Here is a 14,250-nt window from a genome sequence, read left to right as displayed (position 1 = left end):
AAGACCCCATTGGCTCCCGTGTGGCCTCTGCATGCACACGGTCTATGGTCAGTAGGAAGAGGGGCAATTCTGGGTAGGGGCAGGCATGATCCCTCAAGATTGCCCACAGCCCAGATAGCAAAAGATCAGCCAAACCAGTATCTGTGAGTTTCAGGCCGAAGCTTAGACTTCCCTGGGCCAGCCCCTTGGTCTGGTGCCCAGCCAGGCCAGGTAGACAGAGTCTAGGCTTCAAGGCTCTCGGGCTCCTAAGAGCGCATTTGCATTTGGAAGTACTCGCAGCGGGCATGCTTCATGGTTAGCCCGTAGATGGGGGTCATGTCCACCTTCACACCCGGCAGCACGCTGAATTCCACCTGCTGCAGCAGGATGGCCAGGAACAGAAAGACCTCCAAGTGGGCAATGGTCTCCCCGAGGCACTTCCGCTTGCCCAGGCCAAAGATAATCACCTTCTCACCCAGTGCCTTGTTGACAGTACCATCCGGGGTGAGAAACCGTTCAGGCTGGAACTCAGATGGGTTACCCCACAGCTTCCTGTAACCAAAGGGAGGCACCTGAAGTGGCAGCTTGGAGGCTCAGAAGCATTGAGTGGGTTGAGTCTCAGCCCCAAAGGATAGGGAATGGGCAAGTGACCCACAGACAAGAGGGTCTGAAGCCCAGGAGAGGGTAGGTCCAGCCAGCCCAGGAGTTTCCTCTGTCCCTCTCAACTTACTGGTCATGGTTGATCTGCCACTGGTTCACAAAGACACAACGCCCCTTGGGAATGTAAAAGCCATTCAGATTTGTATCTCTTGTGGTGCTGGGGAGGGAGGAAGCTCAGTCAGCCTCAGAGGCACAAGGGGATCTCCTGTCTCCCCTGCCGTGGCCCTCCCACTATCCCTAATCAGGTATGTGTACTGGAGTAAGACCCAATATCAGACAGCAGTAGATCTATGGAGCCTCACCTGTGGGGGATGGTGAAGGGAAGGAAGGAGGAGTGTCGGAAGGTCTCCAGAATGAATGCCTCCAGATAGGGCAGCTGGGATCTGTCAGAGAGCCGGGGCCATCGCGCCCTGCCAATCACTGTGTCTGCAGAACACAAAGGACCAGATGGATTAAGGGGCTGCACACACCTTGGCCAGGCTCCATGCCTTGAGCCCTTTGACGGGACCCACCACTTACCCAGCTCCTCTTGGATTTTGCTTTGTACCCTGGGGTTTGTCACTAGGTACATGAGGCTCCAGGAGATGGAAGTTGTGACTGTGTCAAATCCTGGACAGGGTAGAATGGAAGGAGAAGTTAGGCAGATAGTGAGTCAGGGCATTTGGGCATAGGAAGGGCACCATGGGGTAGTTCATACCAGCTCCAAAGAGGTCCAAGACAACACTAACAATCTTCTCGTCTGACAGCTGGATATTAGCATTCTCATCCAGACTCTTATCCTGACAGTGCTTAATCAGGCTGTCTGTGATGTCCCGGATGTGGCCCTGGATCAGGAAGGCCCACAGGTGAGCAACATCCCAAAGCCAAACCCACCTCTCCATCTAGGCCTGGTCCCTCACTATCTCTAGCACCTCTGTTCAAGAGGTGATGCCCCCTGAGGCTGCTATCCCAGCTTCTCTCTGCCTCTGCAAGGCTCTTTCTTACCTTAGAACACAGGTAGCTTCAACTCGAGGGACACCTTACACAAAGTCTGGTACTGTTATCATCTGGATGTGCTCTTTAACTTTTTTCTACCATGAGGACAGGTTATTTCTTTAACACTTCCTGGTCCCCACAACAACTGGCCCAGGGTTCTACGTGGGGTAGCTATTCAGTGGCTATTACTGTCTGATGGAAGCATATAAGGTCTGGTCAAGAAAAAGTTCTATTTCCCAGCCAAGGATAAGGTTCACTCCACAACCAGCTTCAAAATCTCATAGAGAAGCCTCCCTGAGGACTTACAAAACCTCATGCTCTCCCTCTTATCTCTGACCTCCCAGTCCCTGACCCTGCCTGCTTTCTACCACCCACCCACCTCTTCCCAGCCCATACCTTCTCAAACGTTTGGTAGTGCTCCTTGACTATCTTCTGCGTGAAGCTGTAGAACTTTTTATTCAGGTCCTTGAAGGCATCCAGAGCAGAGTTGGGCAGGTAACGGAGGACAGGGATGAAATCAGCTGGGTTTCCAGAGGCAACCACCTCCCCGAACTCATTACTCTGGTTGACTATGCTAAGGAGCTCTTGGTGGTCGTGGTCATAGCGCTGGCCAAAGCATATGGCACAGATAACATTGGTCACCGACACCACCACATACTTGTAGGGGTCAAAGTGCCCAACCCTTGACATCAGCTCCTGCAACTTGCTGATGAGGGCTTCAGCCTCCTTGCTCACATGCTCCTCCAAGTAGCAGGAGGACAAGGAAGCTGGGTTGGAGGCGATGGAGAAACTTTTTAGGGCGTTCTGGGCTAGGCGCCGGCGAGCAGCCCACACCGGTCCAGAATCTGGGTTGAAGGTCAAGCTCTGGCCATCAGTGATGAGGGTGAAGCTGTAGAAGTCGGGCCGGCCCTTGAAATCTTCCCCCTGTCGCACCAGGGCCTGCCGGATGGTGTCCAGGCCACTTAGCACTACCACGGGCGTGGAGCCAATGCGGATCTGCAGCACGTCCCCATACTGCTGGCTCATCCTTGAGAGCGCCAGGTGTGGGTTCTTCCCCAGGGCCAGCACATGCCCTATTAGAGGCCAGCCCCACGGCCCTGGTGGACTCTTCAGGCCTTTGGGAACTGGAGGCCTTGAGGCCCTGACTACCCAGAATACCAGGCAGAAGATGGAGGAAGCCAGGAGAAGCTCCGTGGCTGAGAAGGAGATTTGGAGTTCAAACACAGAAAGCATGATCAGCGTAGGGATCTTTGAGGTGGCTGCTAAGAGGTGGGGCAAGAAGAAAAGATCAAGCCATCAGATGGGGGGATAGGAGGAGCCAATACCTTAAAATGTCAGCATTCTGGTCAAGGGAGGGGGAAACCTTCCCACCCAGAACTGCTCACTGTGCATTAAGGGGAGGAAGAGATAGGGGGAAACTGTTTGTCGAGCTGTCACTGTGTACCAAGAATTTCACAGTCATTCTTCATTCAATCCTGGCCACAAACCTATGAAGTAGGCTGCAGTGAGGCTCACAGAGGGTAAGTAACTTGTCCAAGGTCACACAGCCAGGAAGCGTTGCATACAAACTCTCAAAGCAAGTTGCCTAATTCCAGAACAGTTAAAGAGAACTTTAACTGTTCTACCTATATAAAATAGTGTCTTCCAATGTCAGGCTGTGATTTCCATATAGCACCAGTACTATTATTTACTTCACATTTTCCTGAAATCAACTTTAAATCCACCCACATAGCATCATCCTAAACAGTAACTGTGTGAAAGTGCAGCTTTGATTTTTCCCCCCAACGCATTAAAGTAAACACATAATCAATGTGTATCACCCCAAATCCCCTTGAATTCTATCCACCGCACAGGAAAACCATGCTATCAGGGGAATTAGGGGTCATCCGTTCCTTTAGTATCATTTTGCATTTGGGGAACTTGACTTCCAGAGGGGACACTGACTTGCTTAAAGTCACCCAGCAATTAGTGACAGAGGCAGGACTCAGACCTCATAGGGAAAGTTCCCAGAGTGGTCAGATCAATAAAAGAATTTTTCCAAAACTCTCAGTTCTCCACTGCTCAGTCTCAGGATCTAGAGAATCCTGCCAGACCCTGGAGCAGGGTGGGATGGGGAGGGGACATGGATGCTACTGCCCAAGCCACACTGCTCTCAGCTCCAGCTCTGAGCTCAACTGACCCACAGTTTAAAAGCAGCTAGAGACCAGCTAGATTGAGCACCCAGTCACAGAAATCCAGGCCAGGGTTTTTCTTGGGCTCAATTCTCAATGAATGAATTTTGTGGGCCTCTCCCTTTTGCTGTCACCAGAGAGCAGAGAATAAACGGAAAGGTCCCACCAGGTCAGGGCTGTAAGAAAACTCCACACTAGAATCAGGGAAATCAGGAATGGATCTGAACTTAACAGAAGCTGCGGCAATACTTTGTAGGCTTGGTCTAGAAATGGTGTGCAAATTCATAGACCACTTTCTCCAAGGCATTGGGCTCTGCCTTGGGCATCTGCCTGGTGCCCTAGACTGGAGGTCAGGAGACTCAGTGTTCCAGTCCAAATAGCCTTGGACTAATCATTTTACCTTTCTGGGCTCCAATTACATCACCTAAGAGAGAGAGTGGGACAAGATTTTCCAATTCAGAGTACGCAGCTGGATTCTAAGGAAGACCCAGATCCACCCTGGGGAACCTCCCGGTTTTACGGGAAAGGTTTTTCCATAGGATAACCCCACAACACAGGGAGATGTATGATTCCTACCTCAAGTACTATAGCCACCTCATTGTGTAGGGAGGCTTCCTGAAGCAGCTGAATCATAAAGCACACTAGATCTCTGATTCCCTGAATGAACCAGGGACTCTGCCAGGTCTTTGTGTGCTATGGTGTCCCTTTTTGCACAATGGGTGCCCCAAGGGTCTCCAGCCTTTGTAAGATAGGAGGCCAAGGGAGATGTGACTGGTGAGTTTTCAGAGAATGGTGCTTCCAGTTCCCTGCAGCTGGCAGTCTGTCACACTGCTTGCCTCCCAACAAAGGACAGAGAAGACAGTCAATGGGATAGGGAAGTCCCCTGGGTAGTGCCCAGGACTCCTGCTCAGATGAGCCTCTCTTGTCCGGGCCAGACATCTCAGCTCTGACAAGCCACCCCTTGGGAGGGTAGAGCCCACCAGTGTGGTAGCTTGTAGATAGGGCAGGGTATAGCTGGTAAGAACCCAGCCCACCTCCTCCATCTAGCCTGCCCACCCAGGGAGAAGCCTCCCTCATCACACAGCCTGAGGAAGGGATGCACATGCTCCCAGCTTCCCTCAGCTGTGTCCTCATTCCAGCCTGCCAGGTGACTCTGATGGGGAAGCCCCAAGGTAGACAGAGAGATAGTAGAGGATGGAGCTGGAGCCTAGGTCCTACCATCCTGAATGGGGGGCCATGCATATCTAGAGGTCTGAAACTAGCTGTGGGACCTTGGGCAAGTCCTGCTCTTCCTCTGGCCTCAGTTTCCCCTCTCAGGGACTGGACTGCTTGGTCACTAAGGACATGCTAAGCTTCCTTTTTTGGAGGTGCTCGGCCAGTGGCTACCTAGGAAGACCTGGAGGCACCAAAATTTTCCTTTTATTGGTAGGGTAGGGCAAGCCAGAACCGCCCCCCCCCGTACACACACACACTCACCTGTGGCGGTGAGGAGGTGCTGAGCTGAGCTGGGAAGAGTGGTCTCTGGAGCCAGGGACCCCAAGGAGGATCAGGAAGGCTCCAAGGAACTGCCACCTTCAGCGTGAGGGCAAAGGCACCACCACCTTTATAGGCAGGCCCTTGCCTGTGGCCACACCTCCTTCTCTAGAGCTTGGTGATGTGACAGAGGGAGGGGTTGCCTAATGTGGGGTGATCACTCTAGGATGGAAGGGGGGGTGCGGTGGGGACAGGCCAGAACCCACTATGGAACCCACCTCATCTAGGTGCCAGTACGTAAAAGGGTGGGAACTGGGGACACCTGGGACCCCCAATTCCAAGGCACCCCATGGCAGCACAGAACCCAGCCGAAGCAGGGGTTTGAGGGAGAATTCCCAGGACAACCCGAAAAAAGGGTTTGAGGGGGCTCCGTGCCAGGGCACGGGTACTTGGCTCCATGACTTTTGCACCCACGGGAACACCAGGAGTGCAAATGCCTTGCCTTCACTACTAGCCAACTGCCCCAGGCAGGCAGGGGCGGGGCTGTCCTGTGGTGACCTCTTTCCCCCGGGTTACTGAGTACCGGCACGGCTCGCGTGAGAAGCGCGGCGACCCCAGCCCCGAGGTCATGGGGGCCGGAAGGCCAAAGGCGCCACTTGGCTGGCCCTGTCCCCTAGAGCCGGGCGACAATCCGAAGTTCGAGCTTCTTGATCGAGAGGCGGGAAAGGATGGACGTGCAGTCTCGCTGAGTGCTCACTAGCGTCTCGGCGCTGCCTCTAGGGTCACCTCAGGCGTACTGCAACCCAGGGATACCTCCAGCCGGGACCCACTGGCCCTCGAGCTTCCCTCTTGGCTCCCGGGGTTGCTGGCGCTTTGGTTGGCGGGGCAGAGAGATCGGGCGACGGTGGGGCTGCGCGGCTGGCTGCGGGTGGCGGAGGAAAGGGTTAGAGGGAGGCTCTGGGCGCGGCAGGGGGTGGAGGGGCGCAGGGACCGGGCAGGGGGCCCCAGGCGCGGAGGCTCCCCGGGCTAGCGTGCATGCGCCTGCAACATCCCTCCAGGGGCAGAGGTCGGGCGGCCCATCCCCGCCCCACCTGGCCCGGGGGCGCGGTGCCCGGCAGTTGCGTGAGAAGGGCCTGGAGGCCCGCGCTGCCATCTCGCCGCCCAACTCCCCGGCCCGGCGCGGGTCCCGGCACAGTCACGCGAGGGGGGAGGGGATTCGGGGCGGGGCTCTTAAAGGGCCAGTCGCTCGCGGGGCGTGGAGGTTGGGTGGAGCGAGAGGAGCCGCCAAAGTCGCGAGTAACCGACTGCATCAGGGTAGGGGGCAGGGAGAGGGCGGTGCAAAGGGCCCAGGTTTGCGTGCGGAGCTAGGCTTCTGCCTGCGAGCGGGCGCCCGCATGTGTCCACATTATTGGTCCACGCCTGTGGCAGGACACGCAGCCCTAGCTCCGCCCGGCACGCCTGGCTGGCTGCCTCGGACGCCGTCCCCACCCCTGCCGAGCCCTCTCGATGTAGCATGTCTAGGAAGAAGAACCGTATTTGAGTGTCTAGCTCAACCTGTCCCCAACTAACCATCACCCACCATCTCAGATGTGCTCCCCAACCCAGCGAATGGCACCGCCATACGTCCGCTGGTGCAGGCCAGAAAACTAACTCATCCCGCCCCCTCACCTCCCACTCCAGTCAGGTGCCACCTAAGGCAGAGCACAAATATTTACCAAGTGCCTACTATGTGCCAGGCACTGTTCTGAGGCGCAAGTGATTCGTGTAGAAATGAACAAAACTGACAAGGCTCCTGCTTTCACGGAGCTTACGCGCTGACTGACAGAGGAAGACAGGCAACACGAGACAAACGCGGACGTCAGAGGGTCAAAAGTGCTACAAGAAAGTAAAGCAGAGAAAGGGTGAGGATTACGTGGAGACAGATAGTGATTCAAAATGGGGTGGCCAGGGAAGATCTCAATGAGCAGATGACACTGAGCAGAGAGGCAGGAGGGTGGAATTGAGAATCAAGGCCTACAGATATCTGGATGAAGAGTGCACCTGGCACAGGGAAGAGGAAGTTCGAAGGCCTTGCACAGTGGTTCTTGAGGGAGAGAGCAGTACCAGAGGCACTGGAAATATGCAGGGGTCATGTGACTGGGGAGTACTCCTGGCATTTAGTGCTCTGGGGGATAGAATGCCCACAGGAACAGCCCTGCCCGAGGTGCAGGGAGCACCCCATTGAGAAAATGGGACTTCCTGTCTGTGAGATGGAGACATTGCTGGGGTCCGAGCAAAACAAGATCACTCTGGCTACTGTGTTGAGAATAGATGGAAGGGGCAAGGACACCTTTCTCCACTTTGATGTCTGTCCAGCTCCACCGCCTCACCCTCATCCCAGCCCCCATCATTGCTCCCTAGAGTTCTAGCCTTCAGACCAGGTTCCCATTTGCCTTTTGCCCCTTCCAATTCCATCTTCACCCTGTGGCACCCAGAGTGGTCTTTTCAAAAATGCAGATAGGAACCAGAATCTTTAGCAGAACCTACCAGGTCTGCCCACCTCTACGTCTAATGTCCCTTACTTTGAGTCTCAGATAAAACATCACTTCCTCTGGAATGCCTTCCTGGATCTTCTCCACAGCAGATCAGATTTCTCCTGGTCTCTGTTTCCAGCACTTCTCCATGGTAATTCTCAGGACATTTGACCCTTGCTATGACCTTGACTCAAACTGCTACTTCTTTCTCTACATCCTAGCATGGAAAATCAACCATAGGAAATTGATCTGATAAACCAAGTCCTGGCAAGATATTAATAATTGGTAAAGGAGTTAGACACAGCTGTATTACAGACAGGGCACATGGCAAAGTGATGTTGAACCCAAAGTGCTGCTGCTATCATGGTGGAATTTAGGCAACAGAATAGGCAGGAGACGAGGTGGGTATTGCTGGGCTTTCTCAGCATCTGTCCAATCAACCCACCCTCTGCATCTCTGACTCAGCCTGAGGAGCTTCATGGTACCCAAGAGAGAGAGGTCTGTCCTTCAGTCCTAGTTGAAACTAGAACCACAGAGAGTAGAATGAGCCTGTGTGGAAGCCACAGCAAAGAAGTAAGGAGCAAGACACTCCTAGATCCCCCATCCTGCTCTGTAGCCCAACCTCTCTTACTGGCTTCCCAGAGTCCCCTCCACTGCCTTAGCTCTAGAGAATCATGGCAGCCTGGTTATTAGAGCTGGAAGACCATCTAATGCTGAGGCTCCTGACCAGGGAGCCAGGAAACCCCCTTCTCTTGGTAGAAGGGGCATTGCTTTGCTCACATTCTCTAACAGGCTTTCGGCCCCAAAGAAATTCATTAGCTAACAGAATCAATTCCTCTTCTATGTCTCAGCTGGAGAGACTGACATCAGAAAGCAAAAGGCCCCAGAACACATGTCAAATCAAAGCAGAGCCTAGAACTCTGACCTCTTGCTTTTGGCCAAGGCCCTTCCCACCCCAATTTATTGTGCCAGACTAAGAGCGAAGCCCCAAAGGGGGCAAATGTGGACAGGCTTAGCCCTGGGCCAGGGTCCCCCATCTCCCCATAGCCCTGGACAAGAATCTGGTGCACTGGGGTTACGGGAGGCATTGGACTTCTCATCACCACATCCTATGTTGGCTAACAGCTCACAATGACAGAAAGGCGTCCTCACTGAGCACTGGACAGAGAAGGAGGGAGACAGGCAGGAGGTTAGAGGACCTTGGCCCGAGCTGAACACACAGTCCTGGGTCAAAGTTTGCATGCTTTGCGTGAGAAGTTCTTTGGCTAGGAATCCCTAGCAATCAATACCAGGAATGCAGGGGCAGGGGGCAGTGGGGAAGGGAGATGGCTCTGGTCTGGAGGGATGGAGGCAGTTGAGGGTCTGGACTAGCACAGTCATCCAGATTCAAGCCTTCAGTCAGCACTTTTGAGGGCTGTGTAGCAGGGGCACAGGGAGACAAGCAAGACCTCCGACAAACCGTCGTGGTGAAGACAGGAATGGACCCAAGCAGAGCTTCTGCTGAGTCTGGAGATGCTGCCAGAGCTGAGGGAAAGCTGGGGGAGGGGGAAGGGTGTTAAAGGGACTCTCTGAAACGTGGAGAACTGGAGAAGAATAATGGCATACAAGGAGTACAGGAAGGGCATTCCTGGTATGGGGAGCGGGCAAACATGGACAAAAGCATGGTGGAGGGAGGTCAGGGTGAAGCAGTTTGGGAAGAGCGGAGTTGGGTGGATGTGGAGAACTGGGACCTGTCTCCCAATGTGTCCTCACCCCACCCAGCCACCCTCTACCCAACCTGAGATCTGAGCCCGAGCACCTTCCCCTCCTCTCTTGCCCATCCCCAGAGAGCCAGAGAGATTTAGTTTGCAGGATCCAGGGCTCAGATGGAGCAGTCCCTGGCTCCCTGGCTCTCGGCTGCTGTAGTTAGGGTGATGATACTTTCCTGGGACAGTCTTGGCCTGAGCCTGTTGTCCTAGCATGATTATTAAAAGTGCCCTCTTTCACTCTCAAAAGATCCTACTTGGATAATAGGTTATACGGTCACCCCAATGATAGCAGACATCTGAGGGTTTTATGGGCCCAGCATCCATTCTTCCTTCTTCTGGCAATACCTTCTCCATTGGGGAACACCCCACCCCGACCCTCAATCATTAGTTTTGGTGGAACTGACCCCACCGCAAGCCAGGCCAATGAGAACCCTACAGGGGTTTTGATGAAATCACTGGAAATGAGTGGTTCTCCTTCTGCCAGGGGTGGCTCTGCTGGTTAGAAAAACTGTCTGGAGCTGCCACTGGCCACTCTCTAAGAAAGCCTTTAGAATGATACCAAAAGCAGTACTGGATGATGAGGGAAGGGAGAGAAGGAAACAATAGATGGCATTAAGCACCTAGATCCAGTTATTCCTGAAGCCAGTGAAGTTCACCCATAGAACTTCCCTGTGATATGAACCAATATCACCACCAACTGCCACCTCTCCTCTTTTTCCCATTTTCCTTTTTCTTCACCTCTTCCTCTCTCCATTCTTCCTCCTTCTCCTTCTCCGCTTGTTCCTCCTCCTCTAGTATGAGTTGGGTTTGGGGGACTTGCAATTGCAAGAATTATAACCCAAAGCTGCCAGCCAGAGAGGCTTACCCAGCAGAGCTCTTTGAGTGATTAAACCTCAGCTCTTGATGCAAGCCCTGGGTTGGACAGAGTCCAGAGAAGTCACTCTCATCCAACAGCTTCCCACTGGTCTGTCCCTCTGCCAAAATGGCCACCATCAGAACCACTTTGGGAGGCTAATTGTGCCTCTAGAAGACCCCATTGGTGTCGGGTTGTTGGCTGGCGAGTACCTGTGAGAGACCTGCTGCACGCAGCAGGGCTGATCAGAGGAGTCTGTGCAGCTCCTCCCGCACTCCAGCAGGCTGGGGGCAAGCTCCCACCGTGTTGGCTGGAGGCTCCTCGTCTGGGAAACGCCCAGGGAAGCAAGTGGCCATCGCCCGGTTCCTGCAGCCCCATTTGCTCTCCGCCTCTCTCACCCCTCAGGAAGAGACACCAGCCTTCACCCAAGTTCCGAATGGGCAAAGTTGAAGTTTTCTGGGGGAAGTTTCTGGGGAAGCTCAGGGGAAAACAATCCTTGCAGTGGCCCCCAAGGCCCTTCCAGAGCTGGTTCCCCTTACCTCTCTGACCTCCTCCCTATGACTCTCCCTCCTCCAGCTTGCTCCTCTCCAGGCTTAAAGTCCTCCCTGATGTTCTTAAGATGCTCCAGGAAAGTCCCTGCCTGTATCTGTCAGGGTCAGTAACTGCAGGAAACAGAGTCAGACTGGGCCCCTCAAACTGGGTCATTGAAGAGAGTTTCATAAAGGGACCATTTGCAAAGGTGTCAGCAAGGTTTAGGGAAACAACTAAGGGATAATGCAGCACCTCAGGGAGTAGCAAACGGAACCAAAAGGGTGGCTGTGGAGAGGCCAAAAGAGAGGAGCTGTGGTTTTGCCAGCACTCAAAGTCCCTGCAGGGAGAGAGCCCAAATACTCCAACCTCACTGTCATGCCCTCTGTCCTGCTGGCGCCTTCCATGGACTGAACTTAACAGGAAGCCAGTGAGCAAAGGGCCCATTAATGCAGCCCACATGAGTCAGTCCTGCGGGACGATGGGTAGAGAAGTGGGAAAGGTGGGTCTGCAGAGGCAAGCAGAAGACATCCAGCACTCTGCCTCAGGGCCTTTGAGCTTGCTCTTCTCTCCACCAGTAAGCCTTCTTTCCCAAAATCCTCGTGTCTTACTTCTCTTGAATGTCACCTTCTCAATACATCTTCCTTGGCCATCATATCTAAAAACTGCTTCCCTGGCTCATAATCTCTATCCCTCTCTCTACTTGATTTTTATTTGTAGCACTCAAAAACTTCAAACATACTATGTAGTTCACTTGTTTATGTTCCACATGGTCTGTATCCCTCTACTAGAATGTAAACTCCAGCACAGCAGGGACTTTTGTCTGCTTTGATCGACACTTCATCATAATACCTGGCACATAATGGATGTTAAATAAATATTTGTTAAATGAATGAACGAAGCATGTCAAACCCTCAGACAGGAAAATACACCAGATTTGAAATGGCAGAGGCCTGGTATGAGATTCTGGGTCTTGATAAGCAGAGCACCAGATCCAAGATGGCCAGCTTAGTGGATGACCCCAGCCCAGATGCTTTCTTCAGCACCTGCTAGATGGGCCTTAGTCATTTTGCTGCTGAGAGACAGGTGATCAGGCACAATTTTGCCTTAGGAATCTCATCTCAGTCTGGCCTAGCTTAGCATCCTGCCTTGTGCCAGCTTTATCCCATCTGGGGCCAGCATGTGGGCTAGGCCTTACTGCCAACCACATGGCCATGATCACTAAAAGTCCCCAACCTCTTCTAACGTCAAATCCTCCTGCTTCCTCCTAACAGGAGGGCTTCTCCCTCCATGCTCCAGAACCACCATGGTAATCAGTGGATGGCAGGCTCTGTAGCTGCTCTCGGCATAGGGTGGGACAAGAGACCTCCCACATTTTGATGGGTAGTGAAGGGCTATGAAGACCCAGATCCTTGGACACCACCCAGAGAAGCCTGGGGAGAGGTGGCCCAGAGGTTCTGAACTAACCCTAGGTAGATGAAGGGAGATTTCCTTTCTCCTTTTTCTCTTCTTCCTCCAATAGCATTAAATACGATTAGCTTCGATCCACTTATCATAATTTGACTAATTTGCCTCAGGTCAGCAGTTTTCTTGATTGTTTGGGAAACGTTTGCCAAGCCAATAAATTGTGAAGATAGGCTTGCAAGATAATGTTTGATCTACAGGAGGGCATGTTCAGCATGATGAGAGGAACACGCTGTTTCTAAGTTACAGATGCCCCTTTACATATAAACACAGAGGTTTGCTGATAATGAGCATTCTTGTCCTCTCATCAAAATAGAGCCTCTGAGGACCCTGCTCTGTCAGCCAAGTGCTCCTAGACGTGCTCCCCACATTCTCTGCCAAGGAGGTGAGCCCACTGAGATCCACAGATGCATAGCCTGGCTGTCCTACTAGCCAGTCACAGCCATTCAGCCAATGATTCTGGCCAGTGATATGCAGAAGAAATCTGCCAAGACAGCTTTTGGGAGAGGGTTTCTTGCTCTTAAAAGGGACACACAGTGAGAGATGTATTCCTGTCCCTCTGGCTCTTGTCATGTTTGGATGATGTGATGGCCAGAGCTCCAGCAGCCAGCTTGTGAAAGGGGCAAAGCAGAGATTCCAAAGATGGTAGTGCAGAAATGCAGAAAAAAATGAGTTTACTATTCAGGATCCTGGCAATAAACAGACGACCCATTCAAACTAGGTCACTAAGGAGAGTTTAATAAGGGGACTACTTGCAAAGGTGTGGGGAGATTATAGAGAAACCAACACAGGATAGTTTAGTACCATAAGACTAGTAACAGAGGGGAACCCTTGCTACCTTAGGTCTGAAGGAGCAAGGGGAAAGAGCCATTTCCAGAACCCGGGGAGAGAGATTGTAAGGACAGGAGAGCTGCCTGGCCGGTGTCCTCTCAGGAAAAAGAACCCAATCTCATTTTCCTCCTACCCTCCCATCTTATGCCTGTGCCTTCCACTGGCCAAAGGCAACAAGAAGTCAGAGGGCAGGGAGCCCCTGACAGTTTGCAGAGGTCGGCCTCACAGTGCACAGAGCCATGCAGAGTGATCTGGAGGAAAAGGATTTTCAATACCACCTGGGCCTGCAATTATCTTATTTATCTGTTTGCCTGCTTGTTGTCGGTCTCCTCCATGAAGGCAGGGCCTGTCTTATTCACTGCTATAAGTTTCCTCCAAGAACAGTGGCTGGCAGCATAACTTATGTTCAAAGATTATGGCTGAATACCCACTATATGACAGGCACTGTACTAAAAATTGCATGAATAAGAACATAATGTGCCTCAAGTTGTTCACAGGCTAGAGAGTGAGAACAAAACCAGAGCAATATGGCTCCATCGTGTTAGCGCCACGAGAGAGCTATGCCCAAAGAAGGAGAATCTGAGTCAGAGTAAGGGGTCAGGATGGTGATAAACAAGGTGGGTCTTTAGCCCAGTTTTGGAGGATTTGCTTTAATTGAGAGATGAAGATGCTTTGTCATTAATGCATTACAGTGTAATCATGCGTCATTAATGCACGGGTTAGAGTAAGCATCTCGAAGCCAGAGCAATGCATTTCCTTGAGGGTGTTTGTTGGATGGGGAAGAAGTGGTCGGGAGGAGAATTGGGTGTTGCATGCAGAGGGAACAGCAGGTGTGAATACATAGAGGCAGAAAACTAGAGGAATTTTAAGATGCTGCCTCTGGCTGGTGGGAAAGATGCATGAGAGGGAGGAAAGGAGTGAGAAATGAGGTGAGAAGTAAGTCGTGACTAGCTCACAGGCAGAGCTAAGGAGCGTGAACTTTGTTCTGAATGCCTGAAGAAATTACTAAGGGATTTTGATTAGGGATGTGACATGCTGAGATTCGCAATTTCCCT

At 52.5% G+C, this 14,250-nt stretch overlaps 1 protein-coding gene across 1 annotated transcript; it reads right to left on the bottom strand.

Moving 5' to 3' along the window:
- Positions 1 to 245: 245 nt before the first annotated feature.
- Positions 246 to 5,341, bottom strand: LOC134371960 (cytochrome P450 1A1-like). The gene is made up of 7 exons (XM_063088931.1): positions 5,262 to 5,341; positions 2,011 to 2,873; positions 1,337 to 1,463; positions 1,159 to 1,248; positions 942 to 1,065; positions 710 to 796; positions 246 to 531 (listed from the first exon to the last, which is right to left on the bottom strand). The coding sequence occupies exons 2-7, from the start codon at positions 2,845 to 2,847 to the stop codon at positions 246 to 248; spliced, it is 1,551 nt and encodes a 516-aa protein (XP_062945001.1). The 5' UTR covers positions 2,848 to 2,873; positions 5,262 to 5,341.
- Between the last annotated feature and the right edge of the window lie 8,909 nt (positions 5,342 to 14,250).

This window comes from Cynocephalus volans, chromosome 3, assembly GCF_027409185.1.
Source record: "Cynocephalus volans isolate mCynVol1 chromosome 3, mCynVol1.pri, whole genome shotgun sequence".
Taxonomy (NCBI): Eukaryota; Metazoa; Chordata; class Mammalia; order Dermoptera; family Cynocephalidae; genus Cynocephalus; species Cynocephalus volans.
Note: the sequence above shows the minus strand (reverse complement) of the source record. Positions and strands in the feature narration are given on the sequence as shown.